Here is a 17,808-nt window from a genome sequence, read left to right on the forward strand (position 1 = left end):
GGCATGCGCCAAAAATGGGCGCGTGGAGAAGGCTGCTCAAGCGAAAAATCAGGAGAAGAAAAATATTGACCAATCCAAAGCTGGCAACAGGTCACGTGTTTAGTCAACAGACGTGAGCTCCCCACAAAAAAACGACAACATGGTGGAAAACAGCGAGGGAAAACAACAATTATGGAACACAATTGTGTACTCGGGGCAAACGAGATATTTATTCAGTATTTATCGGCTAGCTGTTTCTACATCTTTGTGTAACCAGTATCGTTATTTCATACAGCATCGCTCGTGCCAAAGACACACGGGGAAGATGAAGTAGAGTTCATCTGATTCATTGACCTTGGCATAGTGTGATCAGCCGCCTTTGTTTTCCCTGACGTAAGTTAGGTACCCATCAGAGCTGGGTGGACTCAGGGACGTTCCACTGAATAAAACTCGAGACTCTCGACTTAACAGTCTCGCTCTCTACCGCTAGGCCACGCCGTCCCATGCTATAAGATACATCAACAGGAAACCTAACATTAGCCTTAAAACTTAACCTCAACGCAAACCTAATCCAAAAAAAAAAGTTTTCTAACAGAAAAAATAAAAAACGATAACAAAGAATGGAGTTCAGCTAACCGATAAAAACCGATTTTTTTTTTAAATTATTTTTTTAAAGGAACCTTCATTTTCTTTATCCACCTTTTTATTTGAGCCGTGAGTAGACGATAAAAAAAAATTACGCGCTAACATTTTCCCTGAGATGATTTCTGTACGTTCAGACTCCAGACATTCCTATACGTCACGCCACGTGACGTGCGGCACTGATTACATCACAGCGTGATCTTCTGCGTGAATGGAGTAAAAAAAATATCTTGGAAAAACTTCTACGATTGTAGAGCCAAAAAATTCTGGTACAATATTTCTGTAGTACTGGAGGGACAAAATATATTGCCGAAAACATGTAGGCCAAAGTAAAAATATGGAAAGCATTTAGCCGAAAACCTATTGGCCAAAGGGAAAATATGAAAAGCACTAGGCATGCTGCCCAGCTTCGCTTAGGCTTTCGAAAACATTGAGAATTTGAATGCTTAATTAATTCGCCCGAAGGTCGGTCTACGACCTCAAGAGTTATGAAGAGGTTCCTCCGTGGACATTTTTTTTCGATTTATAGCTCATATAAGGTACCGGTCAGTCGAGGTCAGTTTTGACCCCCACATCGTAGACTTTTCGGCCAACCGGCCCCCGTGTTCTGTTGCACCAAGGCAAGATCCTGCCAAATTTGAAGCGCCTGCGGCGCCGGGAAGTGCCCTATCGGACACCCGACAATCTAGATCTAGATTCCTAAAAGAATTTTTTTTTTTTTAAGTTTAGCCCGAGCATAATAAAAAAGAATACATTAACCAAGTTGACTTGCTGTGTCTCGAACCCGCACCACCTGCGTGGTTTAATGTACACTAACATCTCCGCTATTTAGGCACCTTATAAAATACGGAGAATGAAACACGTATTTTAAAATCTTAACTTACGCGAATATGCCTATTCTTTCAAATTAATTTTTTATCCCAAATTAGCCAGTTCCAAACAAAGATTTTGTATAAAATAAATAAGTCTTGAAATAGTTTAGTCCTAATATAGAAATTTATTTTTGGAATTGATTTTAGAGAAGTTAGAGTCTAAATCTAGATCTTATAGCGTCTACGTCGTCTAGATCTAGTTATTGCGTAGATTTAGATTTAGTCTAGATCTAGAATCTCTAGATCTAGAATCCAAATACATAAAATAAATTTTATGAGTTTAGGCCGGAAAAATTGTATTGTATACATTTCATAGTGTACGTAGATCTAAATCAAATTTGAATGAAATAGTTCATTTCTTTTCATTCTAAACACGGCAGATGACGTCATTAGTTAATGTATAAGCAATAGTGACGTCACAGTTTTATGCGTTCTTTTTCACATCTATTAATGCTTTTCCGGTTGCATAAATAATACTGTTTCTCTACATTCGAATACGCCTTTAATTTTTATTTTTCTTCTTTAACTAAAATTGTGGTTATACATTTAAAACATCTAACATATTATTTTCAACAAAAGTCCGTAAAAAGTTCTTCATATATCGCTGCCGATTCTGACGTGATGTCCAGCGAAAATATTTTGCGGACAGAGAGAGAGAGAGAGAGAGAGAGAGAGAGAGAGAGAGAGAGAGAGAGAGAGAGATGTGCGAACGTGGGGATTTATATATTAGGATTGAGCCGAAAACCTATTGGCCAAAGTAAAAATATGGAAAACATTAGCCGAAAACATGTTGATCAAAGGAAAAATAAATGTGGACAAACATAATATCGAAAAACATACCGAAATAGCAAAATACTTTTGGGAAAGATTGCCGGAAAGAAGTATTAAGTTAAGTCCCAGTTTCAATGGTAATACCATGCAGTTTACAATAGTTACACCTAAGCTACCGAGCCAACAACGGCTATACCCAGGCTACCGAGCCAACAACGGCTATACCCAGGCTACCGAACCAACAACGGCTACACCCAGGCTACCGTACCAACAACGGCTACACCCAGGCTACCGAACCAACAACAGCTACACCCAGGCTACCGAACCAACAACGGCTACACCCAGGCTACCGAACCAACAACAGCTACACCCAGGCTACCGAACCAACAACGGCTACACCCAGGCTACCGAACCAACAACGGCTACACCCAGGCTACCGAACCAACAACGGCTACACCCAGGCTACCGAACCAACAACGGCTACACCCAGGCTACCGAACCAACAACGGCTACACCCAGGCTACCGAACCAACAACAGCTACACCCAGGCTACCAAACCAACAACGGCTACACCCAGGCTACCGAACCAACAACGGCTACACCCAGGCTACCGAACCAACAACGGCTACACCCAGGCTACCGAACCAACAACAGCTACACCCAGGCTACCGAACCAACAACGGCTACACCCAGGCTACCGAACCAACAACGGCTACACCCAGGCTACCGAGCCAACAACGGCTACACCCAGGCTACCGAACCAACAACGGCTACACCCAGGCTACCGAACCAACAACGGCTACACCCAGGCTACCGTACCAACAACGGCTACACCCAGGCTACCGTGCCAACAACGGCTACACCCAGGCTACCGTACCAACAACGGCTACACCCAGGCTACCGTACCAACAACGGCTACACCCAGGCTACCGTACCAACAACGGCTACACCCAGGCTACCGTACCAACAACGGCTACACCCAGGCTACCGTACCAACAACGGCTACACCCAGGCTACCGTACCAACAACGGCTACACCCAGGCTACCGTACCAACAACGGCTACACCCAGGCTACCGTACCAACAACGGCTACACCCAGGCTACCGTACCAACAACGGCTACACCCAGGCTACCGTACCAACAACGGCTACACCCAGGCTACCGAACCAGCCCTGGCTACCTACACCTTGACTAGCTCTGCCTGAACAACGCGTATCACCTCTAGCCAGTCGAACAATCAACTCCTATTCTTTCTCTACTGTAACCTCAAACACCAATACCCCAACAGTCCACGACAGCTGTACAGCAGCCAACAGCATGGTTTAAAGTGCAGGTGTATTCTCAACAACAGCAACAATAAACGTGATTAATACTTGGCGTGTACCCTAACAAATCGTGGGTTTTATCCACATTACAGCCAAAAGTTTCATCTATCCAAGACGTCAAACCCAATTTAAAACGAGGGCCGAAACTTAAACAAGCCAACTATTTGGATAAGGCGAGAGCTGAATTATCTTTGACTTGACTTTGGCCAGATAAAAAGAAAGAAAAGCAAGTTAAAAAAACCCACACACACACCATGACGCAGTACACAAAAAAAAAACAGTCAGGTAAACGAGGTATTGTGGTGTTCGAACAAACTAAACGCGGCTCCACCCCAGGACATGGACGTACCTGCTCAACACGGCAGCTATTTCCAGGTGCTGATGTAACGGTGAAAAACTTCACGCACCAGGGGACGGAGAGCAGCTGGTGGAGCTATTCGTGTCTCGTCAAAGATGTGAGAACCAGGGCATGAATATTTGCCTTGGGTATTGTTCCAGTGGGTAGCAGTTTAAAATTAGCCCGGTTCTACAGATGTACACACGCATGTGAACATTACACATGTACACACGCATGTGTACAATACACATGTACACACACATGTGAACATGACACATGTACACACGCATGTGAACATGACACATGTACACACGCATGTGAACATGACACATGTACACACGCATGTGAACATTACACATGTACACACGCATGTGAACATGACACATGTACACACGCATGTGAACATTACACATGTACACACGCATGTGAACATTACACATGTACACACGCATGTGAACATTACACATGTACACACGCATGTGAACATTACACATGTACACACGCATGTGAACATTACACATGTACACACGCATGTGAACATTACACATGTACACACGCATGTGAACAGTACACATGTACACACGCATGTGAACAGTACACATGTACACACGCATGTGAACATGTAAACGTTAGGATGGGCTGGGGGACGATTCTCGCCAATATGTACATACAAGGGCGGAGGAATTAAAAGCCATGTTGTCGTAAGTCTCGCGTTGTAACAGTTCAGGTGTGTGGTCAGTGTGAGAATCACAGGTGTAATTAAACTTTACGCCATGATATTGTTATGTTTACGTGTAATATGATTTACTGTTATTTTTTTTTATGATTTACTGTTATAAGTAAACAATTGTTAATGAAGTTTTAAAAAAGTCATAAAATTTAATTGAGAATATTTCTCACTTCCTACTCATTTAATGTAAGTTGATCTTTAAATATTGAAGGGAGATAACTCAAGCAATGATGGGGGAAAAAAAACAAAATATTGAAGGGAGATAACTCAAGCAATGCTGGGAATTAACCAACATATTGAAGGGAGATAACTCAAGCAATGGGAGGAAATAACCAAACTACTGAGGGGAGGTAACAAGAGGAGATAATTGTGTCGGTGTCATATTTTGGCAAATGTCACACAGTGCACATATAGCCTACACTCGCCGCCTGCACCTAATACAAGGTGAAAATGAAATGTTATTTTATTGGAAGGTCAGAAAGTGGGTGGTCGCCTTTATCTGCACGGCACAAATACTCAAATTGTCTACAGAGGTGTTGTCTTAAGGTTCGAAGACAAGCACTTCTACACTTGCAAGTCTGTGTGGGGAGGTGTGTGAGAGGAGGTGTGTGTGGATCGAGTCTGTAGGCGGGGTGTGTGTGGGTGTTCGTCGGCGGTGTGTGTGTGTGTGTGTGTGTTGATACGAGCGTGAAGTAAATTAGCTCAAATCAAGCTCCGTTTGTCGTGGTAAGCTCGTGTCATTAACAACGCCAAGTTGGCTACACAAATGGGTGAAAAAAAATTGGACAATAGACAGAATGCTAATAAGTTAAGTCATAACTATGTTGTGTGTATGTGTAAGCACTTGAATCAAAACATTTTGTAGTACCATACTCTATTACAAATAATTAACACGGAGTTTAAACTGCACTTTAGATGACTAGAAAATGGACAAATATGTCGTCAATGGAAAAAAAGTTCTTCAAACTTAATAGTTCTATCATTAGTGATTCTTAGAATATCAAAATGTGGGGAACAATTTGAATCGGTAAAAGAAACAATTTGTTAAAACCAAAAAAAATTATTCCTTTGTTTCGGGATGGAACCTGACTTTTAATTGGAAATTGAAGTCATTAATGTCAATTTCTAAGACAATGCCAAAACAATTATTATAAATATAGAAGGCCTACAAAACTGCTTTCCGCAAAATTTAACTGACCAGAAAGTTTATTTCGGATTAATTAGCCAATCAAACTTTGTGTTCTGGAATTCATATAATATCTTAATGGCAATGATGCATTGTGTAAGCTTTACAAAAATAATTTAAAATCCACTATATTTCCGGTTTAAATCAATTAACCTCTTTTAGTTTTGATGTAAGACTCCTTAAATTTTAATTTAGGATTTGATTTTTTATTATTTTTTTTGCTTTCGTCTTTTCAACAATAAGCTTGGTGCATTTACATTTCCACGCAAACTAATCCCAATCTTGTAATTAATTAGGTATTATTACTTTAATTATCATGCTTAATTTATGTAAGAAACAGATGGGCGTTTAGTTCTCAACGTTAATTAATAAAAAAAAAATAAGCTCAGGTAATCGAGTCTACGAGAAGGCAGAAAATTTCAGACGAGAGAGAGGGAGTTGTAGGAATTTTGATGGAAGTCTATAATGGGAGCCGTAAGAACACAATGGTAGACTATAATGGGAGCCGTAAAACTAGACTATAATGACGCCCGTAAGAAAACTATTAGCCTCTATCAAGGGAGCTGTAATAATACAGTGGAAGTATATAATGGGAGCCGTAAGAAGAGCATGGAAATCTATAATGCGAGCCGTAAGAAGACTACTGTAGTCTATAATGCGAGCCGTAAGAAGACTACTGTAGTCTATAATGCGAGCCGTAAGAAGACTACTGTAGTCTATAATGCGAGCCGTAAGAAGACTACTGTAGTCTATAATGCGAGCCGTAAGAAGACTACTGTAGTCTATAATGCGAGCCGTAAGAAGACTATGACAGTCTATAATGCGAGCCGTAACAAGGCTAGTCCCTGTACCTCCCGGGTGAGGCACCGAGGCGGTGTAGAGGTCAGTTATCACCCACTTGGCCGAGCTGTTAGTGCTGCTGCTAGTGTGACTAGCTTATCGCTTTCTATAAAGCTGGGCTCCAACTAGAAGGATTTCCCGAGGGTCCCAGCGAAAAGATGATTCCGGAACCCTTCAAAAAGATGATCCCGGGACCCTATCAAACAGATGATCCCGGGACCCTATCAAACAGATGATCCCGGGACCCTATCAAACAGATGATCCCGGGACCCTATCGAACAGATGACCCCGTGACCCTAAAAAAATCCACACCTCTGCCAAAAAGGCAGGTGAACAGTCACCACAAAAATGTCTGAAGGTTTTTGGATGAAAGTCAGGCCGTGCCAGAACACATTTGTCGTTTTCAATTAGATCACTACCACATCACACTTTAGCTCATTCAGACAAACTACCACAACATACTTTAGCTCATTCACACAAACTACCACATCACACTTTAGCTCATTCAGACAAACTACCACATCACACTTTAGCACATTCAGACAAAACTAGCACATTCAGACAACTTTAACCGTCAGTAAATCTAATCCTCAGTACCACATAGATTTACCTTTCAAACATGCATTGCTTTAAGTTACCTCAATTAGGCAATGTGTGGCGGTTTTAGAAAAGTTTGGTTCAGGGGCAAGTGGGGATCTAGGGGGGGGGGGGGGGGGTTGTGGGGAGGTCTGAGGCATTATGTGTTTGGGGCAGTGTGTGTGGGGGGGGAGGGGTCTAAGGCAGTATGTGTTTGGGGCAAGTGGGGGTCTTGAATTAAAATAAGAGAGGGGTGTGCTACAGCTAAAATCTTTTACACCAAACCTCCCCAGTACCTCTCTAGCCATATATCAACTCCCCCCCCCATTTAAATGATGACAAGCATTCAAAGAGTTGTATGGTTGCATGCGTCTACTTATACATGAATGAGAAATATTTGTACTCACCCTTCCGGTAACTCGTTGGGGTCGTACGGTATGGCCGGTGAGTTGGCCGACGTGTCCGGCACCTGCTGACCGGATGTTCCAGCCCCGCGGTCCCTGGAGATGAGGCTGATGACGATCTGACCCCGCACTGCGTCGTTGTCGTCCGAGTTCTGGCGCTGCAGGTCAAGTCTCTGGACTGAAACACAAACATGGGGTAGGCTTAGTCTCCGGCCGGACCGGAACTGTATGACGGTGGGGGGCGTGGGGGGACCCACACAGCTGGTGCTAGTGCTGGTGGTGGTTGTGTTGGTGCAGCTGCTGGTGTAAGGCCTGGTGCTGTCGGAGAGGGTGTTGATGGAGCAGTTGGAATACGACCTCGACGTGGATGGTATGGTGTTGATGGAACAGCTGGAGAATGACCTCGGGGTGGTGGGGAGGGTGTTGATGGAGCTGTTGGAATATGACCTTGACCCCCGCGTGATGTTGTTGGTGAGACTGGACAGTGGTCTCTGGGCGAGGACTTGGGTCGAGGTTGGCGTCCACGTGTGGTTGCGGCGGTAGTAGTGGAGGGGGGAGTGGTGGGAGGAGTGGAGGGGGGAGGGAGGAAGCTGGGGGTACCCAGAGGGGGAGTAGGCTTGACCGGGTTGGTTTAGTCCGGTGGGCTGGGTTAGGGTTGGGGGCTGGGTTAGGGTTGTGTACAGGGGCAGGGAGTAGGACGGTTGTAGTGGGGCTCGGGTAGAGAACCTGAGATGGCCGGGCCGGGGACACACCCCTCGATCAGCCTCGTCCTCGTCGCTGTAGTCCGAGCCCGCGTTGACCTCACGAGAGGCGAAAGTTGCGAACCTGGGCTGGACGTTTGGCTGGACGTTCGGCGTGACCACCGCATCTGTTGGAGAGTTGAGCTCATCGTCGTCTGATGACGTACCGACGGTCGACGAGGTGGAGGGGATCCTCAGGGGGGAGGGACGGGGAGGGTTGGGGGGTCCGAACAACACGACCGGCGCGTGCGAGACGGCCAAGTGGTTGAGGTTGCAGGGCACGGACGTCGCCAGACGGAGGTTGGTTCGAATCCTCGGCGAACACGAGCCGTACGGGCTGAAGTTCCGGAATTGAGGCGGGGAGGTCTGGGAGCTTTCTAGCACCATGATCAGGTCCCTTGTTACGTCATTTCCGTGCCAAAAATCACACAGAAACTGTCAGATTGTAAGTGAAACTTAAATCTCTCTTAAGTTTTCCTTCAGAATAAAAATAGTTTTCCGCACAAGTTTTCTTCAACTAAATGAAATGAATTGATTCCTTAGAAAATAAAACACACACACACTTAGATCAAGTCCCGCAGCATACACTAGTGTTCTAGTTTTACGACAAGAACAGATCGACAAAAAAATGTGTCTATGTCAAGTTCTCCATCACACTAGTGTTCTAGTTTTACGACAAGAACAGATCGACACAAAAAAAATTGTCTATGTCAAGTTCTCCATCACACTAGTGTTCTAGTTTTACGACAAGAACAGATCGACAAAAAAAATTGTTCGACAAGAACAGATCGACAAAAAAAATTGTCTATGTCAAGTTCTCCTCACTCAATCCGCCAGCGTTTCATGACCTTATAAAAACAAATCTATTTTTATTCCACGCCACGGTAAACTGGGTGAATGGCAAACTCGTGCCCGTAGCAGACGCTAACAATGACGTCGCTCACTGCCTCGTGAGTTACCTCTCATGAGTTACCTCTCCTAAGTTACCTCTCCTAAGTTGCCTCCCTGACTTATGTGCACTCTAAAGGGGGATACCTTGATCCTGTTATTATATTAAAGCTATGGGAATAAGATGATCGTTTTGCCTTCACTACACTGTGACTGGATTTTACCAGTCATGTTTTGTATTAACCACTTAACAAATCCACAAAAACGACTTAAAAACAGTTTATCCAGGAGGAGAGTCGTATATTCAATCGATAAAGCGCAAATCACAAATCGCGGTCAAGGTCAGAACGACAGTTATTTAGAAATCCGTAGTCTGTAAACACCAATCATCTAGACACACGGACACCAGTCCACATGTCGAACACCACACAGAGAACACCACAACACCGAACACTGAGCATCAAACGGTTGTAAGTTTGAAAAAAATTCCCGACAAGTCCTGATGTATTAACCCACATGTCCAGGGGTGTTAAACGACTAATCCGGGGGAGTTAATCCCAGTGGCGTTAATCCCAGTGAAGTGGACAGACGATGGTGCTGGCGTGATTCTGTTTTCATTGATAGACCGGGCAGCAAGTGTGAGCCGCCGTGGTGTGAGTAATCGCCCTCTTACAACCTCGGCAGGTAACAGCGCAAAAAGTCGCGCCTGGGCGAATCGACGACAACGAACCGGCTCGACCCCCCTCCCCCCACCCTCTGTAACGGTGAGCGTGGGTACAGTGTTTGTCTACACCCCGGTGCGTGGATATGTGGACACTGGACAAACATCGATGCAACGGTCAAACAGTGCCGTCAAACACGAGAGTTTTACACCAGTTTACGTGTGGTATCGAAACGGAAATCGGGTGGCGGGTTACAGCGATACCAACAGGTATCGGAACCGCCCGTGGATGCCGGTAGAATACTGGCATCTCCTGCTGGTTTATCGCTCGTGCCCCCCCCCCCCCCACCCCGGGACCATCCTGTAATAGATGCACGGTACTCGTGACGAAGAGCAGCAGTAACTGAGCGTAGTACGAGTACCCAAACGCTACATGAGTCTACGGTTGCAGGGGTATTGTTAACACGACTCGGCAATAAGGCGACAAGGTGGAAAAAAAGAAAATAAGAAAGCTAAAGTGGTTGTCTGAAAGACACCACCATTTTTGGAACGTTTTTTTAAAGGGTCAATGCTAGGCAGACAGGGGTCATCTATTTTAGCTGATGTTGGCTACTTAACATAAATCCGCCCACTAGTAATGATCGACATCTTAAAGATTTATAAATTTATAGAATATAAAACCCAAGTTATTTTTAGCCAAGTGTAGTTCCCATGCGCAAATCGTGCAATCTTTTGTTTACATATCTGGTTGAAATTAAGTCGTTACAATCAGAAAATAATTAGGAACTTAATTCAGAAAAAAAAAAAACATTTATCAAGGGGAAGTAATCGAGAAAACTTTTTTTTTACTTCACTAGAGATTTAGCTAATGATATTTTTAGAGTTCTGTGTGTCGTTATCCTTGGCTTATTGTGATACTATCACAACATCAATATGTCCAAATGTTTACATTTTTATTTCACACATTTGCATCACTATTTTGGTGTATTTTTAATTAAGAATTATTCAAAGTAAAAATGTCTATACTTGTCTTATAACAAACTTAAGAATGGTTTCAAGTAAAATTACTAGATCTTTCTTATTGCAAACAAACGTCTTGGGTCGAACTTTGGGCTGTCTCCCTGAGTGCACTAATTGTCCAGGTAGAAACATTTCCATTAGCGCGTCTCTTAAGCTGTCTGGCGACTGCGCATGTCAGGCCATGTTAATGGCATCCTGTATCCGAGACGTCAATGCTGAAAATCCTTTTAGCGCCCCACGTGAACTGGCTGACCTCGGCTGGAATATTCCGCACGGGGGTATCATGGTGACCCGTACACCATACACAATAGTGGATGACCCAAGTATCAGCACACGGGATTACCCAGGTATTAATGACCCAGTATTAATGACCCAGGTACTAGAGACTCATATAATGAAGACCGATCTACTAAAGACCCATGTATTAATGACCCAGATACTAGAGACTCATATATATGAAGACCTAGCTACTAATGACCCAGGTATTAATGACCCAGGTATTAATTACCCAGTTATTAATGACCCAGTGATTACAGACTCATATATTGAGGGCCAATCTACTAATGACCCATGTGTTAATGACACATGTATTAATGACCCATGTATCATATACAATTCCAACCCTCGCCCCAACGATACAATGTACTAGTGTATCTTGAAGTATCGTGACACGAGCAGGCTCTAGTTCTGTCAATTGTATGAATAACCGCTACATCAGCAGTTATTTGTTTCAATCTCTGAGATAACGATCCATAGTTTAGAGATACTCCAAATGTAATATACATAAAAACTGGAGTTTATAGATACTTCAGAGATTTTTATACAGATCCGGAGTTTACAGATACTGCAAATGTAATACGCCGTAGTTAAACAAAGTTATAACAATACCACTACACGGTGAGAATTTCTTTGAGTGCGCAATTTCGAAGATGCGAAATTCTGTTGCCGAACCAACTTTTAAATTTAAAAAATATAGCATAAATTTTACCTTTTTATGTGACTAGTTTAACCTTTGAAAATTATTTATTTCCGCAGTTACGCTAGTAGTATATTAGGTCACTTTTGGGTAGTATGGGTGAGGGGGATGCGGATGCGGATGCGGAACAAAGGCTATATAGGAAAATACTCGGATGCGGAGGTACAATGACATATAGCAAAATACTCACCCACCTGGGTTGAGTGGGTGAGCCGGAGGTACAACGAGATATAGTAAAATACTCCCTGGGTGATGCGGAGGTACACCGACATATAGTAAAATACTCACCCACCTGGGTGAGGGTGGGTGAGTCGGAGGTACAATGAGATATAGTAAAATACTCACCCACCTGGGTGAAGGTGGGTGAGGGTGGGTGAACCGGAGGTACAACGAGATATAGTAAAATACTCACCCACCCTAGGGTGGGGGATGCGGATGCGGAGTAGGTCAGCACCGGTGACCTTGTGACGTCATCATTGACCTAGTTACGTAATTTTAATGCGTTTTTTAATTAGTTTGAATTTAATTTTTAAATTTTAATTAGTTTTTTAATTAGTTACGTAATTTAATTACTTTGTTTGTATTTTGTTTTTTAAATTTTAATTAATTTTAGTTTGATTTAATTAGTTTGAATTTAATTTTTAAATTTTAATTAGTTTTTTAATTAGTTACATAATTTAATTATTTGTTTGATTTTTATTTGTTTAATTTGTTTGTTTACTTGTTGTTTAATTTAAATACTTTGTTTATATTGTGTAATTTTTTTTTTTTTTTTTTTTTTTTATTTTTTTTTATTTTTTTTTTTTTATTGACGAGTTACGTAATTGGATTATTTGTTTGATTTTAATTAATTTGATTTTAATTACTTTGTTTATATTGTGTAATTTTTATTAACGAGTTACGTAATTTGATTTTTATTTTTATTTTTTAATTTTTAAATTTTTTATTTAATTTTATAATTAGTTAAATTATTATTATTATTAACGAGTTACGTAATTTGATTTTAATTTTTTTGAATTTTTAAATTTTTAATTTTATTTCTTTGATTTTAATTACTTTGTTTAATTTATTTATTTGATATATTACTTTTCTTTGTTGTTTAATTTGTTGGTTTGTTTATTTGGTTGTATGTATGTTTTAAATTCTCCCCTACAACGACCGTGTACAAAAAACAGGTTAAATTCTCCAACACAATGAACGTTACAAAAATAGAACATCCATTTAACCACACCTGTTACTTATCGATCCGCAATCCTTTGTTGACACGCGCTGCGCGTTTTTAATGGGTATTATATCGATCGCAGCCGCTGGGCCATCACAGCATGATGTCCCGCCTAATTAAAGTTGGTCACGCATCATGCGTTTATGCGTTGTTCGCCGACCCGATCACAGCAGGGGTTCCGCGTTTAATCGAAAGAGCTAAGTGGTTAACCACAAAGCCAGCGTTAAGTGTGGGAACATCTGTTACCATGACACGCGCCTCGTAGTGATTAATGGGTATTATATTGATCCCGCCCACGGGCCATCACAGCATGATGTCCCGCCTAATTAAATTGGGTCACGCATCAGTGATTTCCCCGATCGATATGTCAGCTCTGCGAAGCCAGCAGGTAACAGCTGGTGCTGTAATTAGGCCGCCCAACCGTATAAATGAACGCGAAAATTTTGTTTTAAACCAATTCGACTTCGGACTTCAAACCAAGCATCACCGCGACTTATCCTGCCTGAGCCTTCTGTTGACTCCTGAGACTAAACCCACGCCAGCTTTACCAAGCATCACTTCTACCTAACCCTCCACGGGCCACATCTTTTGTGCGTGTTTATTCAATTAAAGGTAAGGTTAATAGTACTTTTGTTTTATGGGAGCTAACCCTATTAAAATACCTTTTAATCAAATCTTTTCTAAATAAGTATTCACATGCATTTACTTTGTATCATACACCGAGGTAAGGTTAATAGTATAAATTGTTTTAAGGGAGGTAACCCCATTAAAATTCCTTTTAATTAATTAATTTAATTTTGTATCGTACACCGAGGTAAGGTTAATAGTATAAATTGTTTTAAGGGAACTAACCATATTAAAATACCCTTTAAATAAACATGTATCTAAATAAGTAGTCAATTGAATTTTCTTTTTAGTGTACAACCGACTCATCGACACAACTGTTCCATCGACTGACCCTATTGAGCTACCTACCCATCCCTGAGGCATCCACTGAACCAAACGTTCCAACTACATCCAACTACACCACTTCGGATCTCCACATACAGTTAACTACACGTTCACCTTAGACGTTCAAACCTATAGGTACGTTCATTTTCAATTTTGTTTTAAGTATGTTTTTTATTTCGTGCATTTTATTTTAATTTTTAATTTTAATTTTTATTTTACAGCCACCGACCTAGCCAGTCATCCAACTACTAGATACTTCGTCAATAATGGAAGTCGCCCAAACAACCAGCCACCCAGCCATGACCCGCTTCACATGTGAGATCTGTGACCGAGTATTCAGCCGTAATCAACTTTTCATACGCCATCAAGAGACAGCACACGGGCGACAAAGACACCCCTGCACAACATGCGGGAAAGTATTTACACGACTTGACAATTTGACAAGACACTTTACGAAAGCACACACCAACCAAACATCACCGACCGACACCCCATCAGCAACCAACAGACAAACACACCAACCCACATTAGTGACCGACACACATACTATCCAACGCCCAACAGCGAGCCAAACAGCTCGTACCGCGACCAACACTAACTCCTTAAAACGCCATACGACGTATGACGACATAGCTAACAACAAACGCGTAAAGACTAACAACGACATTAACCTTAATTCACACACCACTATTTTTCCTGTAGACAACCTTAGGGGAGATGTGGTAGACTTACACCTGACCACAGACAAATCTTCACCCACATCCCTTCTTACAGACATTCCTGACTTTATTAAACATAATCACGCCATTAATATGTTACAAAAGGATTCGAATTCAAAACCCTACAAAGACAATTTTTCCTTTTTTAGATGTTTAGCCAGACATTTAGGAGCACCCTTAAAAGATCTTAGAATTCCAACATTAAATCTCGCGAAACAGTGGCAAGCGCACCAAGGTCTCGGGACCTTGGATAATTTTAGCGGGGTTAGGTTGGTCGAAATTCCCCTCTTAGAGTCCTGTTTTAGTGTAAATATTGAGATTTTTGAATTTGACGAAAACCAGATCCTTTTTCCGAAACTTAGAAGTAGTGATAGGTTTAGGGAGACCATGTATCTTTTAGTTTTTCAAAATCAGTTTATGTACATTAATAATATTGGTGGGGCGGGTCACTCTTTCGCGTGTTCTGTGTGTAACAAATTATGGCCCACCGTTCAACAATTGAACAGACACGTGAAAGGGTGTAATGGGGGGAAACCCGTTGATAGGTATAAGGGAGGGGTTTATCACACACAGCAAACAATCTGGGAGTTTTTAGCGTCCTATGGGGTAGTTGTAAATAGTAACTTTGTTTATCCCTTCCGAGCAACTTATGATTTCGAATGTTATTTCGACCATACCGAGTTACCCCCGTTAGGTAGAGTTACAAAAAGCGTAGCCAAACACGTGCCTTTGTCTTGCTCTGTAGCCTCAAACGTAGATGGGTTCGTCGAACCCATCTGTTTTATTTCGACTGGTGACCCTCAAGAATTAGTGACTAGAGTTATTGACAGACTCCACATAATCGCCGAGGCAGCTTATGGAATTTTGAGAAAACAGTTCGAGCCTGTTTTTAAGCAAATCAGGAAGTTATTTCCACCTAAAGCTAGGGGTAGTGATAATAAGTCGAACGACAAAGGGTTTGATAGGTTTCTTAGCGGTAGATTAGATGAGTATTTGCGACAAATGCCGGTTATAGGGTTTAATTCAGGAAAATATGATATAAATCTCGTTAAACCGTATTTTATTCAGTACTTTTTAGCTTATTCAAACACAGAAGAGGGGTTAGAGGAGGGACCTAGATCTAGTTGTAACGATGATGAAGATGACGTAGAAGATAAACAAACACCGTTTAAATATGTAGTTAAAAGAAATAATAATTTTATGTGTATATCAACAAATAAATTAAAGTTCTTAGATATAGTTAATTATCTAGCACCAGGGTTTAGCTATAGTAAATACCTCGCCGCATATAATGTTAAAGAGACCAAGGGATTTTTTCCGTACGAATATGTCAAAAATTTAGCCGTCTTAGATGAAACGTCTTTACCTCCGCATTCGGCCTTTTTTTCATCATTAAAAAATTGTAACATTTCAGACGAGGAGTACGCGATGTGTAGGCAAATTTGGGTAGAGAAGGGGATGCAAACTTTTAAAGATTATCTTATTTGGTATAGCCTAACAATATCGATGTAAAACCGTTTATCGAAGCGCTCGAGCAGCAAACTAATTTTTACAAAAATTTAGGGGTTGATATTTTTAAAGACGCGATTTCTGTCCCGGGGGTAACTTTAAAATACTTATTCAAAACACTGCCCAAAAACGTTTCTTTTTCTTTGTGTTCCGAGCGCGAATCAGAGTTACATAAAACAATCCGAAATAATATCGTAGGGGGCCCCTCCATTATTTTTCATAGACATCACGAAAAGGGTGAAACGTTCATTAGGGGGAATAGTAAAAAGGTGGTACAGGCAATTAAGGGGTACGACGCGAACGCGCTTTATTTATGGTCTTTAATGCAAAAAATGCCGACGGGATTTCCGATTATTAGAAATAGTGAGGAGGGGTTTAGACCGCGTAAAACGAATCATTATGGGGAACAGGCCTTTCAGTGGTTATCGTGGGTTTCAAAAACAAAGGGGGTAACTTTAAAAACCGCGTTTAACGGGGGTGAAGTTAGCTTAGGATCTCGCCATATAAGAGTAGACGGGTGGGACGCGAACAGTCGAACCGTTTATCAGTTCCATGGCTGCCTCTTTCATGGACACCCTGACTGCCCTTTAACTAAAGACAGAACAGTAAACCCCATTAGTAACAGACCCTTGACTGAGTTATTTAAAAAGACAAACGAAATTACGAAGTACCTTACCGAGACTGTTGACGTTAAAGTCGTAGAAATGTGGGAATGTGAGTGGGGGAACCAGAAAAAAATGAACCCAACTATTAAAGACTATTTAAACTCTATTGACAAATCGCAAAAGACACCGACACCGACCTATGGTAAGAAATGGCCCCTGACTGAAAAACAGATCATCGATTCTGTTTTAGACGACTCGTGTTTTGGACTGATAGAATGCGACATTAAAGTACCGGATAGTTTAAGAGAACATTTTAGTGAGATGACACCAATTTTTAAAAATACGGACGTTACGCGCGACGACATCGGACCGTTTATGAGACAATACGCGATCGATAACAACTTATTAACTAGCGGTAGACGGACTTTAATTGGTAGCTTTACAGGGGAGAAAATTTTATTAGCGACCCCCCTTTTAAAGTGGTATTTAAATCATGGGTTGGTAGTCAGTAAAATTTATCAAGTCGTTGAATATAATCCAGTTGCATGTTTTAAGACATTTGGGGATACAGTTTCAGACGCGCGAAGAAAGGGGGACATAGACGACAAATACGCGATAACTAGTGAAACAATGAAATTGTTAGGAAACGCGGCATACGGTAAAACTTTGACGGATAAAACACGACATGCGGACATGACCTACTGTAGTGATAGGGATATAGGGGATTGTATTAATAATCCACGATTTAAAAAAATGACAAAACTTACCGACGCTGTTTACGAAGTAGAAACGTTAAAAAAGAAGATAGTTTGGGATCTCCCTCTTCAGATAGGCTTTTTCGTTTATCAGTACGCA

General features: G+C 41.6%; 1 protein-coding gene across 1 annotated transcript in view; it reads right to left on the reverse strand.

Moving 5' to 3' along the window:
- The window catches only part of LOC131942920 (E3 ubiquitin-protein ligase SMURF2), a 64,377-nt gene that overhangs the window by 20,029 nt on the left and 26,540 nt on the right, over positions 1-17,808 (reverse strand). The window contains exon 5 of the mRNA XM_059302890.1: positions 7,666-7,840. Within this exon, the coding sequence (XP_059158873.1) occupies positions 7,666-7,840 (175 nt within the window). The remainder of the gene's footprint in view (positions 1-7,665; positions 7,841-17,808) is intronic.

The sequence above is a fragment of the Physella acuta genome, unplaced genomic scaffold, assembly GCF_028476545.2.
Source record: "Physella acuta isolate Inbredline_101_S28 unplaced genomic scaffold, ASM2847654v3 ptg000433l, whole genome shotgun sequence".
Taxonomy (NCBI): domain Eukaryota; kingdom Metazoa; phylum Mollusca; class Gastropoda; family Physidae; genus Physella; species Physella acuta.